General features: G+C 42.1%; 1 protein-coding gene across 3 annotated transcripts in view; it reads left to right on the top strand.

Moving 5' to 3' along the window:
- Positions 1–19,964, top strand: part of LOC145410342 (pyruvate kinase-like) — an 88,749-nt gene that overhangs the window by 4,198 nt on the left and 64,587 nt on the right. For 2 of the 3 annotated variants that reach the window (XM_080280480.1, XM_080280481.1), the window contains exons 1-2: positions 1,662–1,797; positions 17,741–17,867. In XM_080280480.1, the coding sequence (XP_080136606.1) occupies positions 1,783–1,797; positions 17,741–17,867 (142 nt within the window). In that variant the 5' untranslated portion in view covers positions 1,662–1,782. Of the gene's footprint in view, positions 1–1,661; positions 1,798–17,740; positions 17,868–19,964 lie in introns of those variants that run through there. The other variant, XM_080280482.1, reaches the window with a different exon arrangement.

Below are 19,964 nucleotides of genomic sequence, written 5' to 3'. Positions count from 1 at the left end.
TCAGAGTTATGTTCCAGTATTATTTTGTGAATACCTGATCCATTTTAGATCAAAACTGTTGCATACTGTCTGTGTGGGGATGGGAAGAAGTAAATTCAGTTTTGGTCCAGATCTGCTGAAGGTCAAGGTCACAAATTAAGAATGTAATGGCACAACATTGCTGTGCTTTCTGAGCAATCCCTGCCCCCCCCCCTCTCCCATATGCATGTGACATGAAATCAACTGAATACTCCAATATATGGAGCATGTGGATAGTAGAAACCTGAACAAGCTAGATATAACTCTTATGAGGTTGCCTAAACCCTGTTATTTCAGTAGTTTAGTAGTCGGCATTAAAGAAAAATTAGGGTATTTAGGAAGTGTATAGTATAGATGGTATAGTCACATAGTGGTTGATACTAGGTTGGTGCAATAGATGAGGCTGAGAGTGGAAGGAGGCATGGAAGAGCAGGAAGGGTATTGAATAGTTTAGTTTGATAATGAAAGTGGAAGAAGCAAAAGAAATGACAGGATAGAAATGGATGGATAAAGTAGGTGTGAAAGTACTGGATAAGTGTGAGCCCCATTTAAGATTGGTAGTTCACAGTGATTTTGCTCCACAAGTTTTATGAGCGTAACTGAAGCACATACAGTAGTTTGAAAAGTTGTTGCCTGTGGGATGGAGCCAAGACTTGAAGGCATAATTGGGTGCATATTTTCTGCACTTCTGGACACTACCCTTCCCATTTGTCAGTGGAAAATAGGGTGATGAATGAATTGACAATAAGTTTATCTTTAGCTGTGTGGCAAAATTGCAAAATATTCGTAACTACCTGTAGTGTAAAATGTCACTCATCCTTAACTAGTTACAGTGCAACCCATCATTAGTAACTCTCTGTGTATCTTACACCAGTTGCTTTAACAGTCTGTGTTCACTGGAGTACTTTCTTTGTTACTGTATCTTTTGGAAAACAGGAATAGAAGAACTGGTGTACTACTAGTACTGTAGCAAGTGACTTAAAACCACCACTTATTTGTTCTTGTTTCCAAGGGTAGTTTTGGTCATTTGTATTCCCTGCCAACAACCTAAAAATATTTTTGTCTCCACACCAGTGGATGTCAGATCTCCAGCTCGTGTTATTCTCAGTGTGTAATATACTGCTGTGTAAAAGTTGTTCAGATACAAGGTATTTTATAGATTTTTTTAGGTCTTGATTTTTTATATTTTTTAAAATGATACTACTACTTTGATTATTGGTATTCAGAGGTGTTATAGAGGAATTGTGTACTGTATACCGGTACTTAAATTAACATTGTTACTTGTTGGTAGTGTGTTAAAGAAAAATTGTAATCATGAGTCTGGCAGGCATCCAGAGCATCAAGGAAGACCTACAGTTACCGGCTTTGACACAACTTCCTGAGTATAGGGGCTGGCAGGGGGAGTGATGTAGGGGTGAATGAGTGTGCAGATTAGTGAAGATAGAGGAAAGTGATGAACATATTTTAAAACAGAAGGCTTAGTGAACACACAATGGGAAAATGCGCCTATCAGTCAAGAAATTGGTGGCAAGCATTTGGCAGATACACTACCCCTCCTGTACCCCCCTGGGATTTTCTTGGCAATGTTTAGGGGGTAGCACGGTTGTTGGCAAGGGTGTTGGGTGCCCTCTGTCGAGTGTGGGTGACTTTTGCAGTGAAGGTCAGGCAGCAGTGTTGGGTGGGTGTGCCCTTAGTCTCTCCTCTTCCCTTAAGTTTACCAGGAGTTTTTTTCTTTTTTCGGGAAGCAATCATACCTCCTTCACCATGGATATGGATCTGGTAGGCATTGCTGTTTTTATAACATTACTCAGATATAAGGTGGGTGTGGTAACTGGTAAATAAAACTGTAATCCCAGTCTCTATAATTGAAAGATTTACATCCCATAAAAATTTGTGAAGGAAAGTCTTCATACCTTATTTTTTCAGATTGTATAGACCAGTGTGTTTTAGTAGGTACTGTGTGAAATTGATTATTTTGAAGTTAAATACCAGTACTGGATATGTATTTGAGATCAAATTATAATGAAATAATATGGTGTTAGACAACAGCTATTTGGTTGTTTTATTGACATTACTGATGCATGATTGTTGTGGCAATGTAGGTGAATTTGCTTAATGATACAGAAGATTGGTTATTTACTGATTTTTCTTAGTGGGACCAAGTCTTCAGATGCAGTATTAAGTAGTTAGTAAACTTCCACGCTTCGTCCTAGAGTGTAATATAGGAGTAAATGCAGATAAAACAAGAGTGATGGTATCTAGGGCTTGGGATGGTACTGTCAAAGAAGAGGGAGAGTGGCCATGTGCAATTTGTCACAAGGGCATGGGAAGTAATTCCTTCTTGTGCAGTGTCTGTGGTAAGTGGGTGCATAAGAGATGTATTGGTATTAGAGGTAGACTGCATGATAATGCTGATTTAATGTGTGCAGTGGGATGGGGAGATCATGTGGATAGTGTCAGGCATGAAATGAATGAATTTACTGGTGAGTCCCTTGAGTGTGTGGAAGAGTTTTGATATCTGGGAGACATGTTATGTGCTGGAGGTGGGACAGGCGCTAGCTCGGTGGCTAGGGTGAGGAGTGGTTGGAAGAAGTTCAGGGAGTTGTTGCCTCTCCTGACACTGAGAGGGCTCTCCCTTCATGCGAAGGGATCTTTGTATGCAGCTTGTGTTTAGAGTGTATTGCTGTATGGTAGTGAGACCTGGACAGTAAAGCAAGAGGATATTCGCATGCTCAAATGTACAGAAATGGCAATGATTAGGTGGATGTGCAGTGCGTCCTTGAGTGCAAGGCTTGGGGGGACTAAGTTTACGATGGAAGAGTTGAGAGGTAGGATAGGACTGGAGGGTATTGGTGTTGTGATGAGGAGAGGTAGGCTGAAATGGTTTGGCATATGTAGAGATGGGGGATGATAATTGGATGTAGAAAGTGAGAAGTGTTAATGTTAGGGGTTGGGTAGTGGGAGGTAGACCGAGAAAGACCTGAGACAAGGTCATTGAGTGTGACCTCAGGGTTAAGGAACTAAATAGGGAATCTGCCAGAGATCGAGCAGCAAGGAGAGCTACCATTAGGTGACCAAGGCCGACACATGCAAGCATGTTGGAGCCTTCAGAAACGAAAATGACGATTGGAGAATACAGTTGAAGAAGCCACAGGCAGATATAAATGCTGCCTCACAGTGATAAAATTCCCTTAACATAAAAATGATTTCCATTACCCAGAATAATATCTCCAATGAAATGGTTCCAGCTAGACAGTCGACAGCCTTTAAAAAAATAGTGTTTGGCTTTACATTCTCACCATCCGCTCTTCCATCCTCTTTCCTTCCTTTCTCCTCTGCCTTTCTTTCCTTCATTCTTTCCTCCTCCATGCTTCTTTCCTTCCATTCTGTTCTGATTTTCTTTCCTTCATTCTTTCCTCTTCCTTTTGTCTGCAAGTGACTATGCTGAGTGACAAGCCAAGTGGTTTCCCGTACACCAAGAAACCATTCACAGTGCTGGGTAGTAACCATATAACCAGATTATGGTGCTTGATGGTGTAGTGGATAATTAACCCCACCACGCTAGGCAATATTTAACTCAGTCATTACCTCACTACGTGCAATTTCTTGAAAACCGCTGAAAATTGCTTGGTTTCAAACCTTAATATCTCAGAAACTATAGCACTAATCAAAACAAATCGATGACCATTTTACTCACCAACTCTTCCTGTTGCAAATGAAAGTGTTGTTGAGTAATTACGTGAGGAAGAGAACAAATTTTCGAGCGAGAGCAGGACATGTTCGTGTGTCTGCCTGTGCCGTTGGGTAAGGCTTTGCTTTCAGCGTGATAACTTTCTCCACTGCTAGATAAACTAGACACTGTTGCATCCAAGGCATGCCGTATGGCACTATCACAGAGCCCTTTTCTTGTATCCTTGGAAAGAGGCTTGGCAGGGGTGGATGATGCTATTGGCTACAGGTGGTGCGGACGGAATCAGACAAATAGAAACCTGAAGACATCATTGTACACTTGGCAAAAGCTTGGGACAGACTGACTCTTCCCTGTGTGCCCCTACCCTTTGGTGGCGAGATGAAATGGCGGTGAGAAGACACTTGCATGTATAGCCACTACCCGGTGGCCATGTAGCACCCCGATTGTGATGTGTATAGATGTTACCCAGCGGATAGGAGTTAAGGTGCTCCAGTTGGATTGGGGCGGTGCAGGTTAATATCCAAGGGATGGTTGGGGTTTATTGCTCATGTAATGCCACTCAGGGATGAGTGAGGTGGTCACTCATCTTCAATGTCAGGACCAATTTGGCTACCCCTCGGCTCCTACGCTCCTCATGGGGCAACACTAGATTGAATGATGGATGGCTTTACTTGCTTCCCACAGCATAATAGAAAAGTGTTAGATAAGCCAAAATAGTACATTACGGTATTCCCAGATGCAGTTGTTGAAAGCAAGATTACCAGTTACTAGCGACACATATAATACAGGGTGATTGCTGCTCAGGATTGCTCATGGCAAGTTGTTCTTGTGTCTTGACAAAGATTGATGACCCTTTTCCAATCAGTTGATGGCCAAGCGTAATCGGATTGGAGTGTCAGTTTGACTAGAACCAGCAACTTATTCATGCTTTAATTAAGGCTCATCATATTTAATGCCACCCTAACATAGTATTCAACATGTGGGAGACGTCCAATTCCATCAGGTGACGACAAACTGGCCAAAGCTGCTCCCATGTTTTCATCCTACCTCTGCATGCATTATCCATCATCCACTCAATGTAGTTCAGTCTGCTCCCACCTTCAATTGTATCATTCTTTTTCAGTGTCTCCCCTCCTCTCTTCCTGTTTTTCCCATCTTTCTTGTCACTTTTAATTGCTCTTCTTTCCTTTTCATGTAGCTTTACATTGAGTGACAAGTCTAATGGTTTCCTGTAAGCCAGGAAGCCATTTACAACACTGGGTGGTAACCACATAACCAGCCCATACATGTTCCCTATGTGTCAACAAGTGGGTTGGCAGAAGATTAGTTCTCCTCCCCATAAAACAACTAATTCAGAGCCAAACAGCTACTCCTTATGGGATTATGGTGTCTGGCCATAAGTAGAAAGATAGATAGATGCTTCTTTAATAGGCAAGATTAAAGATTTTGGTGCAACCCCCCAGATAGTCATTGTTTGCTGGAGTTAGAGGGGAAGGGTTTACTGACATGTAGTGATAATGTGATTGTATCATTTAAACAGAAGGTGAAGGTGCTTACAAACTCCCAATTTCTTATGGTTATTTATTGAACATTTGTGGGCAGTATAATAATCCCTTATTAGAGTGCATTCTTCATGGAGGTAAAGAAGCCAAATACTTTACACCTTAATGTCATCATTGGTTTAATCAAATGACCATCAGAAAGGCTGCAAAGAAAATGGTTGAAGAGACGAAGGGGAAGACAGGAAGAAACAGCTCCTGTGAGAAGAGTGGAGAAATTGCAAGACAGTGAGAGAATGGCAGAGTATAAGAGCATAGTGGAAGAAAGATTGGGAAGGTATGAATCAGAGCAGATGGAAGGGGTGGAAGACGTAAGTAAGATATTCACGGAAGAGATAGGTGCAGCGTGTGAGGTGGTTTGTGGAGTGAGGAGGAGATGCAGGGGTATGCAAGGGACAGCATGGTGGAATGATGAGGTGAAACGAACTGTGGAACAAAAGAAGAAGGCATATAGTGAATGGCTAGCGAGTAGAGGTAGGGGAGATTATGAGAGAGAGAAGAGAGAGTTATATGTGATCAGGAGAAGGGAGGTGAAGAGATTGGTGAAGAAGAGTAAGAAGAAAGTGGATGAAGAGTTTGGGAGGGATCTGCGTGTGAAATAGAGGGAGAGTAAGAAATTGTTTTGGAAGGAGGTAAAGAAAGTAAGGCAGTGTGAAAGGGGTAATAGTAGGGGAGTGAAAGATAGGAATAATTGATTGTTGGTGGAGAAGAGAGAGAAATGGAGGAGATGGAAGGAGCACTTTGAGGATTTGTTGAATGTAGAGAGTGAGAGCAGTGCAAGTATAAGTGGTTGGGGAATGGCTGGGAGAAGGAGAGATGAGAGGAGGGAGGAAGAGATCAGTAGGGTGGAAATAGTGGAAGCAATGAAGATCAAGATGGGAAAGGCCCCTGGAATTGATGGAGTGTGTGGTGAAATGCTGAGGTATGGGGGTGAGATTGTAGTGGAGTGGAAATGGAGGTTATGTAGATTGGCTTGGGAAGAGGGAAGGGTTCCGGAGGACTGGAAATCTGGTATAATTGTTCCTTTATACAAAGGAAAGGGGGAGAGAGAAGTATGTGGTAACCACAGGGGTATTTGCCTTCTTAGTGTGACTGGAAAAGTATATGGCAGAATACTCATTGATAGGGTTAGGCATATAACAGAGGAGCTAGTTGGAGAAGAACAAGGGGGATTTAGGAAGGGAAAAGGGTGTGTAGATCAGATATTTGCTCTAAGATGTTTAGTGGAGAAGTATCTAGAGAAGGGAAAGAAAGTGCATGCTGCCTTCATGGACTTGGAGAAAGCTTATGACAGAACAGATAGACAATGTATGTGGGAGGTACTGAGAATATATGGAGTGGAGGGGAAATTGTTGAGCGCTGTGAAGAGTACAGTATGTACGAAGGAACTAGGGCTACGGTGCGAGTGGATGGTGAGTTGAGTGAGTTCTTTGATCTCACTGTGGGACTGAAACAGGGTTGTGTGATGTCTCCATGGCTGTTTAATATATACATGGATGGGGTTGTAAAGGAGGTGCAAGGTAGGGCAGTGGATGTAGGGCTGGCGCTAATGAATGTGGGTGAGATTTGGAAGATTCTGGTGTTGATGTTTGCTGATGATACAGTATTGCTAAGTGAAGATGAATGGGAGTTGCAAGGTTTGGTGAATGAATTTGGGACAGTGTGTAGGAAGAGGAATCTGAAAGTTAATGTAAACAAGAGTAGAGTTATGGAGTTTGAGAGGAATGAAGTCACAGAATGCACGGTGAGGTTGGATGGGGAGGGTATGGAGAATGTGAGAGCATTCATGTACTTGGGTAGTGTGATGAGTAAGGATGGAACCTTGGGGGATGAAGTGTGTGAAAGGGTATAGCAGGGAAGGAAGGTTGTTGGTTCACTTAAAGCAGTGATGAGAAATAGGGAGGTGAGTATGGAAGTTAAGAAGTCACTGCATGAGAGTATTGTGATCCCTACCCTGACATATGGAAGCGAGACATGGACCTTGCAAGAGGGGAACAAGTCAAAAGTGAGAGCAGTGGAAATGAGCTACTTGAGAGGAGCATGTGGAGTGACATGGAGGGACAGGTTGATGAATGAAGAAGTGAAAGAACATTGTGGGGTGGATGTGGATGTGGTTGAGATTAGGAGAAATACACTGAGGTGGTTTGGACATGTGGAGAGAATGGAGAATGAAAGACTGACTAAGAGTGTGTATGTAGGTGAGGTGGAGGGAGGGAGGGAGGGGAAGGGGTAGACTGAGGATGAGGTGGAGGGATGGAGTTGAGAGGTATATGAGGGAGGGGGGAGTGAGTTGGGGGGAGGGTAGTCAAATGGTGGGTGACAGAGCGACTTGGAGGCGTTTTGTCTGCAGCCACCCTTTGCGGTATTAGGGCATTGGGCTATAGATAGATAGATAGACCATCAGAAAGTACTGGGGCTTGCATATACCCTAGTGTAGTTAGGCTTAATTATACGACCTATTGACTAATCACTCTTACTTCCAAAAACTGGCTGTAGACAACCTGCCATAGGCAGAGTAGGAGAGAGAAGCAGACAGCAGTACTAGAGGGAATAGCAAAGATAATGAAAGATCATTTTAGCATTTAACAGCCTTATTGTACAGTGCGTGAACCCTGAAGTAACAAGGACTTAATCCTCCCTCATCCTGACATCATCTGTAGTTTGTTGTTACCACTTATTTTATTTGGCTTAGGAAAGAATTTTCAAAGTCGAGAGGCTACACGTAGCATTTATTAACCCATCAGTATTGTGGTGCTCTCCTAAGCTGAATAGAATATGGAAATGGAGACAAATAGAAAAAAAAAAAAATTAGATTGGCCACAGGATCATCTGAGCAGTGTGCCTGTACTACTTGGCTCTTTTCATGTACCAGCAGAAAACCAAGCAACAGATTAAAGACAAATACCTGTATTGTTATTCCCACAACATGCAGTTGAACAGGTCATCCAAGTCATAATTCTTTGCTGCTGTTTCAACCTCATTCTGATACCCAGGAATGCCTACCCCAATCCCTATGGTGCAAAGTTAACAGCCTCCACCTCCTACTTACCACCTTGTGGACATTGAAGTGGATGACACTTCTGAGGGCATTCTATATTTCCCCCCTTCCTTTCACATTGATTTACCTCCTGTCTGCTTCAGAAACCTGACTGCTTAAAGTTTGCAGTTCATGTTGTCCCTCTGGGGGCACAAAGGCCTGAAGCTAGGCCATTATAGTCCAGAATATACCGTCCCTGGCAGTATCATCATGGCTGAAAAGCCACCAGTTACACTGGGAGACTCGGACCCAAGTATGCAAGGCTAGACCATGGCTCTGACTGATGTATTCTGCCTCTAGACCATAATATATCTCAGTTACTGTATTGACTATGTTGTGGTCTCGTGAGTTAGAGGACTTGCTACCTATTGAAAATTCAGGCATTTGATCCCACTCAATGGCCATTAGTCGATGTCAGGGTTTCCAGTTGAATTCTTCAGAAAAAAATTGCACTTTGCTAAGTGTTGTTGCCAGAATGCTTAAAGTGTATCCTGTGTATGTGTTCTATGGAAGAGATTCAGTAGTGTAATTTTTAGGTGCGGAAATTTGGTGCAAATGGAAGTTGCAAGAACCAGGCGTTTGATGATCCAGTGAAACTCGGTTCTAAGTGAGGTTTAGGTGCAGTTTTCCATGTTCATCCACATGAATGATGGATCTTTACATAAGGGTCAATGCTTTTGTGGGAATGGAACCATGGAAAGTACACTTTTATTGGGAAAATTCATTTGGACCCATATCTTATTGGGCTTATCCCCAGTGGTCCTTAGGAACCTTAACCCTTTGCCTCTAGTCACAGTTCATTGTCTATTCTTGCTGTCTCTAGACTGTATATTTTTAACTTGACGTCTCAGTGGCTGCCTGCCTTTTAGAAGGCATTTCGGGTAGTGTGTGGTGTGCTTTCCTTTCCTAAATTTTCAAAATTTTGCTAATTTCTTATGGTGCATAGTGCATTTTATGTTCTTGGCCGGACAGTAGGATGATGCAGCCTTTGTCTCATTTGGTGGTTGATGGTGGCTATTTCATGCCTGCCTGGGTGCTATGCAGTACTCTTGTGCCAGTCGGCTTGTCTGTGATTTGCATATTCTCCAAATAGTTGCCTCTAATTAGCTGAGGTATCTTCCTGTTGATAAATGGGTGATCTGTGTCACACATTTTTTTGTTATAAATTTATCACTGACTGTCTGTGGGTCTTAGATGGTGGCTGAAACGGTGCAACTGTAAGATACAAGTTGGCTGGCATGGAATATAGTGAGCAAAAGCTTGCATCATTGGCCAAAAACAAGGTGTCTTCAACTGATGAATGTGCATGACCAGGGGCTTTTTGTTTCACATGCAAGTAGAAAGACTGATGTAAGTGCAGTGTTATACAGTAAATGTAAGACACAGTAATTACAGTATATTATATATGTAAGATATGGCAGTTATATCTATGAAAATTATAAGTGAAAAAAAAAAAAAAAAAAAAAGTATAATTTTTCCAATTCCTGCACCATGGATGTCCCATTCCACAGCCATCTGATAAGAGAGCCCTCTGTTAGTGCAGCAGTGGCCAGTGGCAGCTGTAGCTATTTCTTCCAGCTAGAAAAGACCTTCCCAAGCAGAACAAAATTAGCTAATAGCTAGGTGCAAGAAGAAAACATGTTCACATCATTGTGAAGGAGTTAACACTCAGATTTTAGTGTCTTGCAAAACTTTTTGTGACATAAATTGTGTACAAAGAGCATTAAGCAGTTTAGCAACATTAACCCCGCAGAGACTGGATACATCCTTCTCAGCTGAGTAAAATTGCTTGTGAATATCCTGAAGAAAATCCATAACCCCTTGAGACTGTATGTATCGCTGAAGTTTATACCTGGCAGTTTTATTCAGCTGAGGAGAGTTTCCTCAGTGAAGGGATTGTTGCTTAACCCGTTAACTGCTCTATACAGCCTGGGCTGTTCCGAGTGCGACTGCTCAATACAGCCCTGGCTGTGCAGGTGAATTTCGAATATAGTGCCATGGTGACCAAGGCCAACCCATGCAAGCATGTTTGAGCCTTCAAAACCGAAACCAAAAATGAAAACGAAACTGAAAACCCTACATTCCAATAGGGAATCAGACACTTCGATGTTCATCCATGGCTTTATTTAGGTAAATATTGAGCTAATATTTCGTTACTATATACTTTGGCGTGTGTTCTCTCAATTCCTAAGACAAAATTTGGCCATTGGGAAATTTCATTTATACCCCTATGTCTGCGCACCACGGACACCTCCAAAAAACCACCATGCGCAGTTAACGGGTTAATCCTGATCTGTCTGTCTGAGTGGACCAATCTACCACAGGTAGACAACTGCTTCTGTGGGGTAGTCCTACAAGTACATTACAATACATACACTTTTGCAGGATCTGGCAACCCCTTGTGGTAAACAGTGCCTCACCAGGGTCAGATCAGGGTCCTTCTCATGGCAAGGTGCAGGGAAATGTGAGGAGGCTTGGCTCTTGGGTGGGTGCTGCAGCTGTTCCACCCAGGATGCACATCATCACCACATGTAGGCTAATCATCAGTGTCAGTGGAAGGAGTTAGATGGAGGGTTAAATGAGGGCAGCATCTCACCTGTGCAGTTTAAAATACCTATCTGAAAATTACTTATCTGTAGGTAACAAGATTGAAATAAAAAGTACATCCTGTGGTGGCAGGGATTAAGTCTGCCATTCTTGGAGTTCAACAAGAGAATGATCACTAAAAATGTACTGCAATATATTCAATATTTGGTACGAACCTTGGCAAGACATCAAAAACTTGAGCAATGAAAAGTTGAATTAGGCAGGTCCATAGATGAGGTAAGATAGGTCAAAAGTGTCATCTTCTGGCCAACTTAGATTCTAGCACATCTTCCTTTGACAGCATATTTCTGTATGTGGGACATTAGTATTCTCTTGTATGGTATTTGTGCATTGTCAGTGCTTAAAAAAAAAAAAAAGAGAGAGAGAGAGAGAGAGAGAGAATATCAGTGGTCAGCATGGAAAGTAAATTGCAAAGAAGTTGTGCTATGAAACCTGTCAACACCAGGGAGATACTATAACTCAAAAAGGAGTTGACTCCGTAGGAAAGAGGGTTAAGGGTCCCCAGGTGTGTCAGGACAGCAACAAAGTATGAGAGCATTGGCTGATAACTTGCATAGAGTCTGATTATTATGTTCATATATTTTTTGAGAGGGGTGGATGTGAAGAGCCTGGACCTACTACTGTTTCATCTGGTGCTTTCTTAGTCAGGATTGTGTTTTGGCTTTTTTTCCCTTTAGGTTTTCATGGTCACTCTAAACATGGTGTGGTTGTCTGAAGTGGTTTAGAGATTACCTTATCTGTAATGGTTCCTGAAGTGCCATTGCTTGCTTCTCTCTTCTCAGACGGCTGCTTGTAATAAGCTGGAGTTAATGTTGGTGAGCTGGTTTACCATAGGTCCTTCTTATATGTCACCATACGGGACACTTCTTTGCCAAATAATTTGCCATATCTGATGCTTCTTTGTCATTAAACAATTAATTTGCCATTCATGAAATTTTTCTTTGCCATTAACCTGTCACTGGTAATTTGCCATACCTGATGCTTCTTTGTCCTTAACCTATTAATTGCCATTCCTGAAATTCTTCTCAGCCATTAACCTATTAATTTACCAGTTTACCATGTGACACTCTTCTTTGCCATTAACCTCATAATTTGCCATATCTGACACTCTTTTTTGCCATTAATTTATTAATGTGATATGACATTCTTCTTTGCAATTAACCCTCTCAGTTCAGTGTTCTTTTTTGGCCTGATTAGCAACGGACTTCTACAGTATATTCAGCTATTTAACTGTGGTATGCAAGGAGGTAATCAAGTTAATTAAGGCTATTAGTTAGCTTCAATATAGTACATTGGTTCAAAAAGTGTCTTCATACCTGAGTAAAACTGTAAGGTCTATCTATCTATCTATTGCCAGACGCATCAATCCTGTTCAGGGAGGCCACAAACAAATCACCTCCACATCGCCCTGTCCCGCGCCATTTTACTGCACCGCTCCCAATTCACACCCCCCTCTCTCATATCTCTCCACCCCATCCCTCCATCTCATCCTCGGCCTGCCCCTCCCTCTTCCCCCCTCCACCTCACTCACATACACTCTCTTCGTCAGTCTTTCACCCTCCATCCTCTCCACGTGGCCAGATTGTAAGGTAATAGCAAAAAATCATACATCATACTGTATTGAAAGGTTTAAGTCCTGGTAAATTACAGAAAATGGCCTCAAGTTCCATTGCAACCTGCAGTATAGAGCTGATGTGTTATTCTTTCTGTAATTTACAGTATCTTGTATGAAAAATCAGTGACACTGTTTTACAAATTCCTGAGAACATCTTCAATCAGCTTGGCATCCTGTTTACATTATTCTTGCTATTACAAGATGATTTTACTCAGTCCTTGGAGGATCTGTAATAGTCTGTCTGTCTGTCTACACTCAATCCTCGTAAATCGTGTGTTCATAAATCACGGATTCATAAATCACGGCTAGGTGGCCGTCGGACTGCAACCTTAAATCAGTGTTAAGTCACGAAAGTCGCGGATCTAGGCACCCAAGTGGGCGTTTTCCGAGGAGAACTGTAAATCGCGGCATTCAAACTGAAAATCATGACCCAACAACCAATCACCGCGTGTCCCTGGTGGCGCATGTACATACTAATGCCGCCATGTTGTTGTTGTCCTTGTCCCGCCAGTCCGCCCACTAGAGACCGTCGCCATGGAGTACGAGAGTTACCTGCCTTTTTTGTGCAACGTGCCCCCGCCTCCTACCTGCCATGGCCCCTCCCGACCCCCCAATGAAGCGCTCTAACCAGTATGGCGTCAAAAAGCTGCCGCAGTTGTCGTACAGTCAACGTTTGGAGCTCATTTGTCGTGTTGAAAGGGGGGAGAAGTTTTCAAAGCTGGTGAAAGAGTTTGGGAAGAACAAGTGCTGAGAGGTTCTAAGTTCTTCCCAACACCACCCCACTCCATTCACTTAAGCAATTTTGTCATAGGATTAAGGTGATATCCCCTAATACATGCACTGAATATTCCTAAATTTTTATGATTGTGTTTGATGATGCCTAGTTAGGTGTAGGTAGGGTGCTGTGAGGGCGAGTTGGCCAAAGTCAGGACCCAAATTAATTTTTCACATAAGAGTTATTATTCATAAATCACGGAATTCATAAATCACTGCAGTGGTCCAGACCCAAATTGCTGCGATTTACGAGGATTGACTGTATATCTATTGCCAGTCGCCTTAATCCCGTAAGGGTACAGCCACACTGGATGTGACAAGTGGGGAGGTAGTGTCGAGCAGCGAGGTGAGTGTCAACGCAATACCTATCCAAATAGGAAGCGGCAACCTCGCTCGCGACAGATAGTCAGAAGCTGTTTATCGGTGCAGACCTGGCTAGGGATGTCCCTAGGCGGTGGGTGACATTTTGGAAGATGCTGCACCACGTAGCGACGAGTGTGAAGGGTGAGCAGAGCGACAAACCTCCCTGTTCATTCAGTGTGGTCACCCACGTAGGATTTAGTGAGTTTTAACGTGTTGCCTCATCCCTCCCTGCTCAAGTCTTCCCGCTAGTTGCGTCCGGTGTGGCCATACTCTAAGGGGTGGCCACAAACAAATTGCCTCCATGTTTCCTTGTCCCCTGCCATTTCACTGCCCTCCCCCTTGCTCACATCCCCCCCTCTCATATAACTCTACACTCCAACCTTCCATCTCATCCTCAGCCTCCCCCTCCCTCTCCCCCCCTCCACCTCACTCACATACACTTTCATTAGTCTTGCACTTCATCCTCTCCACATGACCAAACCACCTCAGTGTATTTCTCCTAACGTTTTCTGTCACATCCACATCACAACGCTCCTTCACATCCTCATTTGTCAGTCTGTCACTCCATGTAACTGCACATGCTCCTTCTAAACTCATTTCCACTGCTCATACTCTTGACTTGTGTCCTTCCAGCAAAGTCCAAGCTTCACTTCCATACATTAGAGTTGGTATCACAGTACTATCTTGCAGTAGCTTTTTTTTTTTTTTTCTCATGATCACTTCCCTGTTGTAACTGCTTTCAAAGAATCAGCAACCTTTCTTCCTTGTTGTGCCTATTATCAATGATAGTGAAAGGGTTTATTAAGACTGTGCACATATATACGGTATGTTCTTTTTGAGTGGTCTGCCCCAAATTGAGTAAAACTCATTTGGAGATAAAAAAAAAAAAAAAAAAATCAAAGGGGTTAAAAAGAGGACTGTTCTTGTTCCCAGTCTCACAGTGATCAATTTAGTTTTTCCATCTGCCACTGCCTTGGCATATGGTCATCTTGTGGTTAGAGTGGCCCAGTCATAGTGATAGACTTGCATAGTTTTGATTCCTGAGAGGTCACAGGAAGTTTATTGCTTATAAAATGCCTTCAAGAGACTGGTCATCTACCCTTCATGATACTGGACATGGGTACCCTAACCTTTATTACCTCAAAAGGGTAATGTTGAATTGGCTCTTATGGTTTTTTTTGCTTTACACACTATTACTTAAGCCCATGCTCACATCCTGCCTTGGTACTTCAGTGTTGATCGGTGGTTATTTGAAGTACTGGGCTATCCACCATGACCCAGCATATATTTTCTCAAGTCTTTGCCATCTCGGGATTATTTTATTCATCTTGGGATAGCCTTTCTGCAACTGGAAGGGTTATATATAGCTGTCATTATCGCAATAACCACCAAGATACCAGTCGCTAAGAATTGGCAGTGATATTCGCTCAGTAGCAGTAAATAACGTTAAATGTCATACCATACTGTATAATGAAAAGGTTTATGCTCCGATGTCGGGGTAGCATGCTTGTCTCACACTACGCATTTTATTCTTACTATCTCCTTAAGATTTTATTAAGCCTATGATAGACTTTTAGAACTGGAGGGGTTTGATGTAATGTTATCAAACTCTGTCAGTTCAAGTGACTTTGTAAATAAATAATATCATTCGGTATCACCAAGAGAGAGAGAAAAAAAAATATAGAAAGGACGTCACCCAGATTCAAGATTTTAAAAGTGGGTGCTGGTAGTATGGCCTTGGCCTTGCATATGTTTATACCCATTGACATAGATAGATGCTGACACCATTAAACATTGCCATCACAGCATCTTAGCTTTCATGTGCATCATTTGTTTCTTCCGTAGCGAGTTTATCTGATGGCCATTCTCAAAACTCAGATAGAGTATGAAGTCAAGGTTGTGTGAGTTTAAGCCTAAGTTAGGAGGTATGGTAGGTATGAGTTTCCTCTATGTTAGGAGGTACAATAGGTATGAGTCTCCTCGGGTAATAGTTGAATTTACCATCCATTCTTACTACGCTTTGCCATCAACTTAAGCTAAAAGGATCTGTGTCAGCTAGGAGTAAATATGCAACAGCACAGGGAAGAGGAACTTTGTTCTGGTCTGGACCTCACATGGAATGGTAATGCTGTAATACTTTATTTGTTTTATATATTTATATTTATTTTTAAGAGAAAAATCTGAAATCCTCTGTAGTAAGATACAGCTTATACAACATCCAGAGTTCCATGCCATAAAAGAAGCTTTTTGAAATCCTGATACATTGTACACGTCATTTTTGTAAGTTGGCTTTTCTAACTGCAAGTAAGGTACCGTACGGTATTTTGTGTTCATATCGCACACATAGTTTGATGTTCATCTTTCAGACTTTTGTTTATGATTCAGTGGAAACACAAGAGAGTGGTTCGGTGTCCATATTTCTGTAGAGTAAATTGCTGTATCTACCATTGATGCTTTTACTGTTACCTCTATGCTGTATAATCTATGCTTTTTAACATTAATGTGTGTACGGTATATTCTTTAAAATTCAAACAGTCACATATCTTACCAGGTTAGGGTATAGTACTGAGTTTGCAATTAGAAATCCATGGAGATACTGGTAGTAGTTTTAGTGTGGGTTAAATAAATTTCAAGCTTTAGAGCACATCATTGAAATATTTGGTGGTAGCTGCTTTAAGGTCATTTTAAAGTGAACAGCCAGATGGAAACATGATTAGGTGATAATGTTAGGAAAAGTAGGTTGCCCATTTACCAAAGGTTTTGTTCATTTGATTACAGTACAGTTGTCCTTATATATTACTGTTCTCTGATGCATCTGTGGTTTAAAACAGTTCCATTAGAGTAACCCAATTTTTATATAGAGCCCAACTGGTTCAGGAATTTCTATGAAAACAATGATAAGTTGGTCCTTGGTCTCCAGATGGGTTCATCCTAACATTTTGGAAATAGATACAAGTATTAACCTACAATGTGTACATGTATTTGGACATAACCAATATAATTACTTTTTTTCCCAACTCATTACTCTGATGACTGTATTCAGCTTTAGGAATGGTCGTTTATACTGAAGGGGTTTACTATATTAATGATGTATCTAGCCTCTCCAGTTCTGTTTCCCAAGCTGAATGAAATGTCACGAGATAGCAGTAACACACACACACACACACACACACACACACACACACACACACACACACACACACATTGTGAGAGAAGAGGGAGATAGTATAAATCAGTTGATGCAGTTCGTGCTAACTGTGAGGGCTCTCCCTACGTGCTAAGGGGTCTTTGTATACAGCATGTGTTAGGAGTGTAATGCTGTATGGCAGTGAGACCTGGGCAGTGAAGGAGGAAGACATTCGCCGGCTCAGACGTACAGAAATGACAATGATTAGGTGGATGTGCAGTGCGTCCCTGCATCCAAGGCCTGGAGGGGCTGGGTTTACAATGGAAGAGTTGAGAGGTAGGATGGGACTGGAGTGTATTGGTGTTGTGATGAGGAGAGGTAGATTGAGGTGGTTTGGACATGTGGAGAGGATGGGGGATGATAATTGGGTGAGGAAGGTGAGAAGTGTTAATATTGGGGGTGGGGTTGTGAGGGGTAGACCGAGAAAGACATGGGACAAGGTCATTAAGTGTGACCTTAGGGTTAAGGGACTGAACAGGGAGGCTGCAATGGATCGTGCAGCATGGAGAGCCGCCATTAGGTGACCAAGGCCGACACATGCAAGCATGTTGGAGCCTTTAAAAACGAAAACGAAACGTAAAGATCCAAAGGATGAGATATGGACTGATGGAAAGACAGACCTGCAAGGGCAGACAGAGAGAGAGATAAACTTAATACAGATTGCCAAGGACATGTAACAGTGAACAGAAACAGCAGGTATTTCAACAGATTCATAAACCTTCAATATGTTCAGGGGGAGTGTTGGGTTGGAAGAGAGGGAGGGACTGAGGTGTTGCCACATTTAACCAGATTGCTATCCAGTAGAGGAACTTAATCGGAAATAGTGTAGATCATTGTCTGTTAGTTGTAATGGTGGGTGTTTGAGCATAATTGTATGTATGTATTGCAGATGTCTGGTGTACCCCCAATGCAACTGGAGGCTGCCAATGCCTACACTCAAGTGGACCACAGATGTTCACTCAACATCGATTCACGCCCACTCTCTGAGCGCCTCTCCAGCATTATCTGTACCATTGGTAAGTCTTGCCCCCCCCCCCTGTTGTTTCTTTTTTTTTTTTTCCTGTCATGTAGTCACTCCTTAAAATTTGCACTCCCTAAAAGTTTTAGTTAATCCCAGACTCTTGTGAGTACTATCTTGTAAAGCCACAAGGGAAGCTAAAAGTATGAACTCATGTAGTCTAGCCTCAAGTTTTCAGCTGAGAACTAATGTCCAGGCGTATTTTTTTATATTTCCATCTTTTAAGAAGACATCCTAAACACTAAGCACTAGCATTTTGTTAAGGATGATCAATAGTTTATAAAAACAAGTTATAAAACTTCATTGATATTGGTACACGTAAGAACTGTTTGAAATAAATAATTGTAGGCCCGTGAAGCATAAGTAAATAGACTGGAGTATCTCAGTGGCATAGTGTGGGCAAGTGCATCCAAAAATCAAAAGCACATATAGTTGGAATAATGAAATGGAATGGTATATTGGTAAGAGTGATGTGATGTAGAGAGAGATAGGGTAATATGGGGGCAATTTGTTTGTGACCACCCCCCTCTAGGAGGGGCTCAAAATACAGAATATTGGAGGCTTTTAGATGTTGCTTCACTGCTTGACTTACATGGAGAACCAGTAGTTGTAGTTGTGCTTGAGGTCAGAGCTTTGACAAGTTTTTACTTCCAGTTTATTTTTCTATTGTAGTATATTTATTGCTGTTTCTTATTTCCTGAGACTCCCATAATCCTGAGAATAATCCATGTGACTGATATTTGTAGTGATGACCGAGGGTTTGGAAACCATTGCTTGAAAGATCAGTGTCAGGTTCTCACCTTCCCCCCCCCCCCCTTTTTTTTTTTTTTTTTTAATAATAAGGAACTGCTTAACCTCAGGGTTAGTACAGTTAATATGTATATGATCTTTTCTCAGTGCACAGGCAACATTAATACAGATGTATCTTATAAACCCAATGGCTTGTCAGTACTCATAGACACTACCTTTGGACAGCAGAATCCCCCCAAAAAGTGTACAGTATAAGCCTGTCACCCAGACAACAACAAATTACTGTGTTTCCCATATGATAAGATGCTACAAGTGCTAAGATGCATCCTGTAATATGCTAGGTATTTTGTGGGAGGGGGGAGAATATTTGAGGATTTAATAGCTTACCGTACTAGCAAGTATAAGGTGCCGACTCCACGATGTCATTTTTCTTTGTCACAGCAAATTATCACATGTTGTATTGGACCTATTGTCAAATATTTGTGGTTATTATTAATCCTTTCATGCACAGACTCCAATCGAGTCATTAAATACCATCCTGTACAGTGCACCATGATGCACGTCATGTCAAACAAAGGAGGACACAAGTTTCCCGCCGATGTGTGTCATATTTTGGTATGTTTTTTTACCCGATTTGTGTCATGGTGCGCTTTATAGGTTGTTAAACAATCTAATGACACAAAACACCTGCACCTGAGAGGGTTAATCAGATGTGCCTAGTTCAGCACAATCTTACACTTATTCACATCAGCAACAACTTGTAGTTGCCACTACACGGTGTGTAAACACAGTGGCGACTGCGTGTTTACATCCAGCTCCAATCAGCTTATGTTTTTATGGTTCGAACGGACCTTTATAATCTACACCCCCAACAGAATTCGCTAAGTTCAGCCAACAGTCATTATCGTAATATTGCTTTATTACACAATACAAATACAGTATATCTGTACATATTGCCACTTTCCACTTTATAGTACAGTGGGGCACCAACTTTCGCTACAGCAGGATTCGCGGAATCCACTTTCGCGGCATGCACCAAATATTCCCTAACTTCCACTTTCGCTTGAAAAAAATCGATTTTCGCACACAAATTTTGGGTTTGGGACAATATTTTGAACTTTGAATTTCCTGCACCGCCCGCCCGCAACCCACCGCCATCTTGAATGATGTCATGTCAACACTCTGTCCACCCATTCCCGCCATTGTGTACGAGCGTGCTAGCTCCATTGTGTTGGATTCTCACGGTTCAATGGCCTCTACTATACCTGGTAGTGTGGGGAAAGGGCCTGGTGGTGTGGGGGGAGAGCCTGGTGGTGTGGGGGGAGGGCCGGGAGGCAGTGGTGGT

The sequence above is a fragment of the Coenobita brevimanus genome, chromosome 85, assembly GCF_032717465.1.
Source record: "Coenobita brevimanus isolate Jiangsu-jjx chromosome 85, ASM3271746v2, whole genome shotgun sequence".
Classification (NCBI taxonomy): Eukaryota; Metazoa; Arthropoda; class Malacostraca; order Decapoda; family Coenobitidae; genus Coenobita; species Coenobita brevimanus.
Note: the sequence above shows the minus strand (reverse complement) of the source record. Positions and strands in the feature narration are given on the sequence as shown.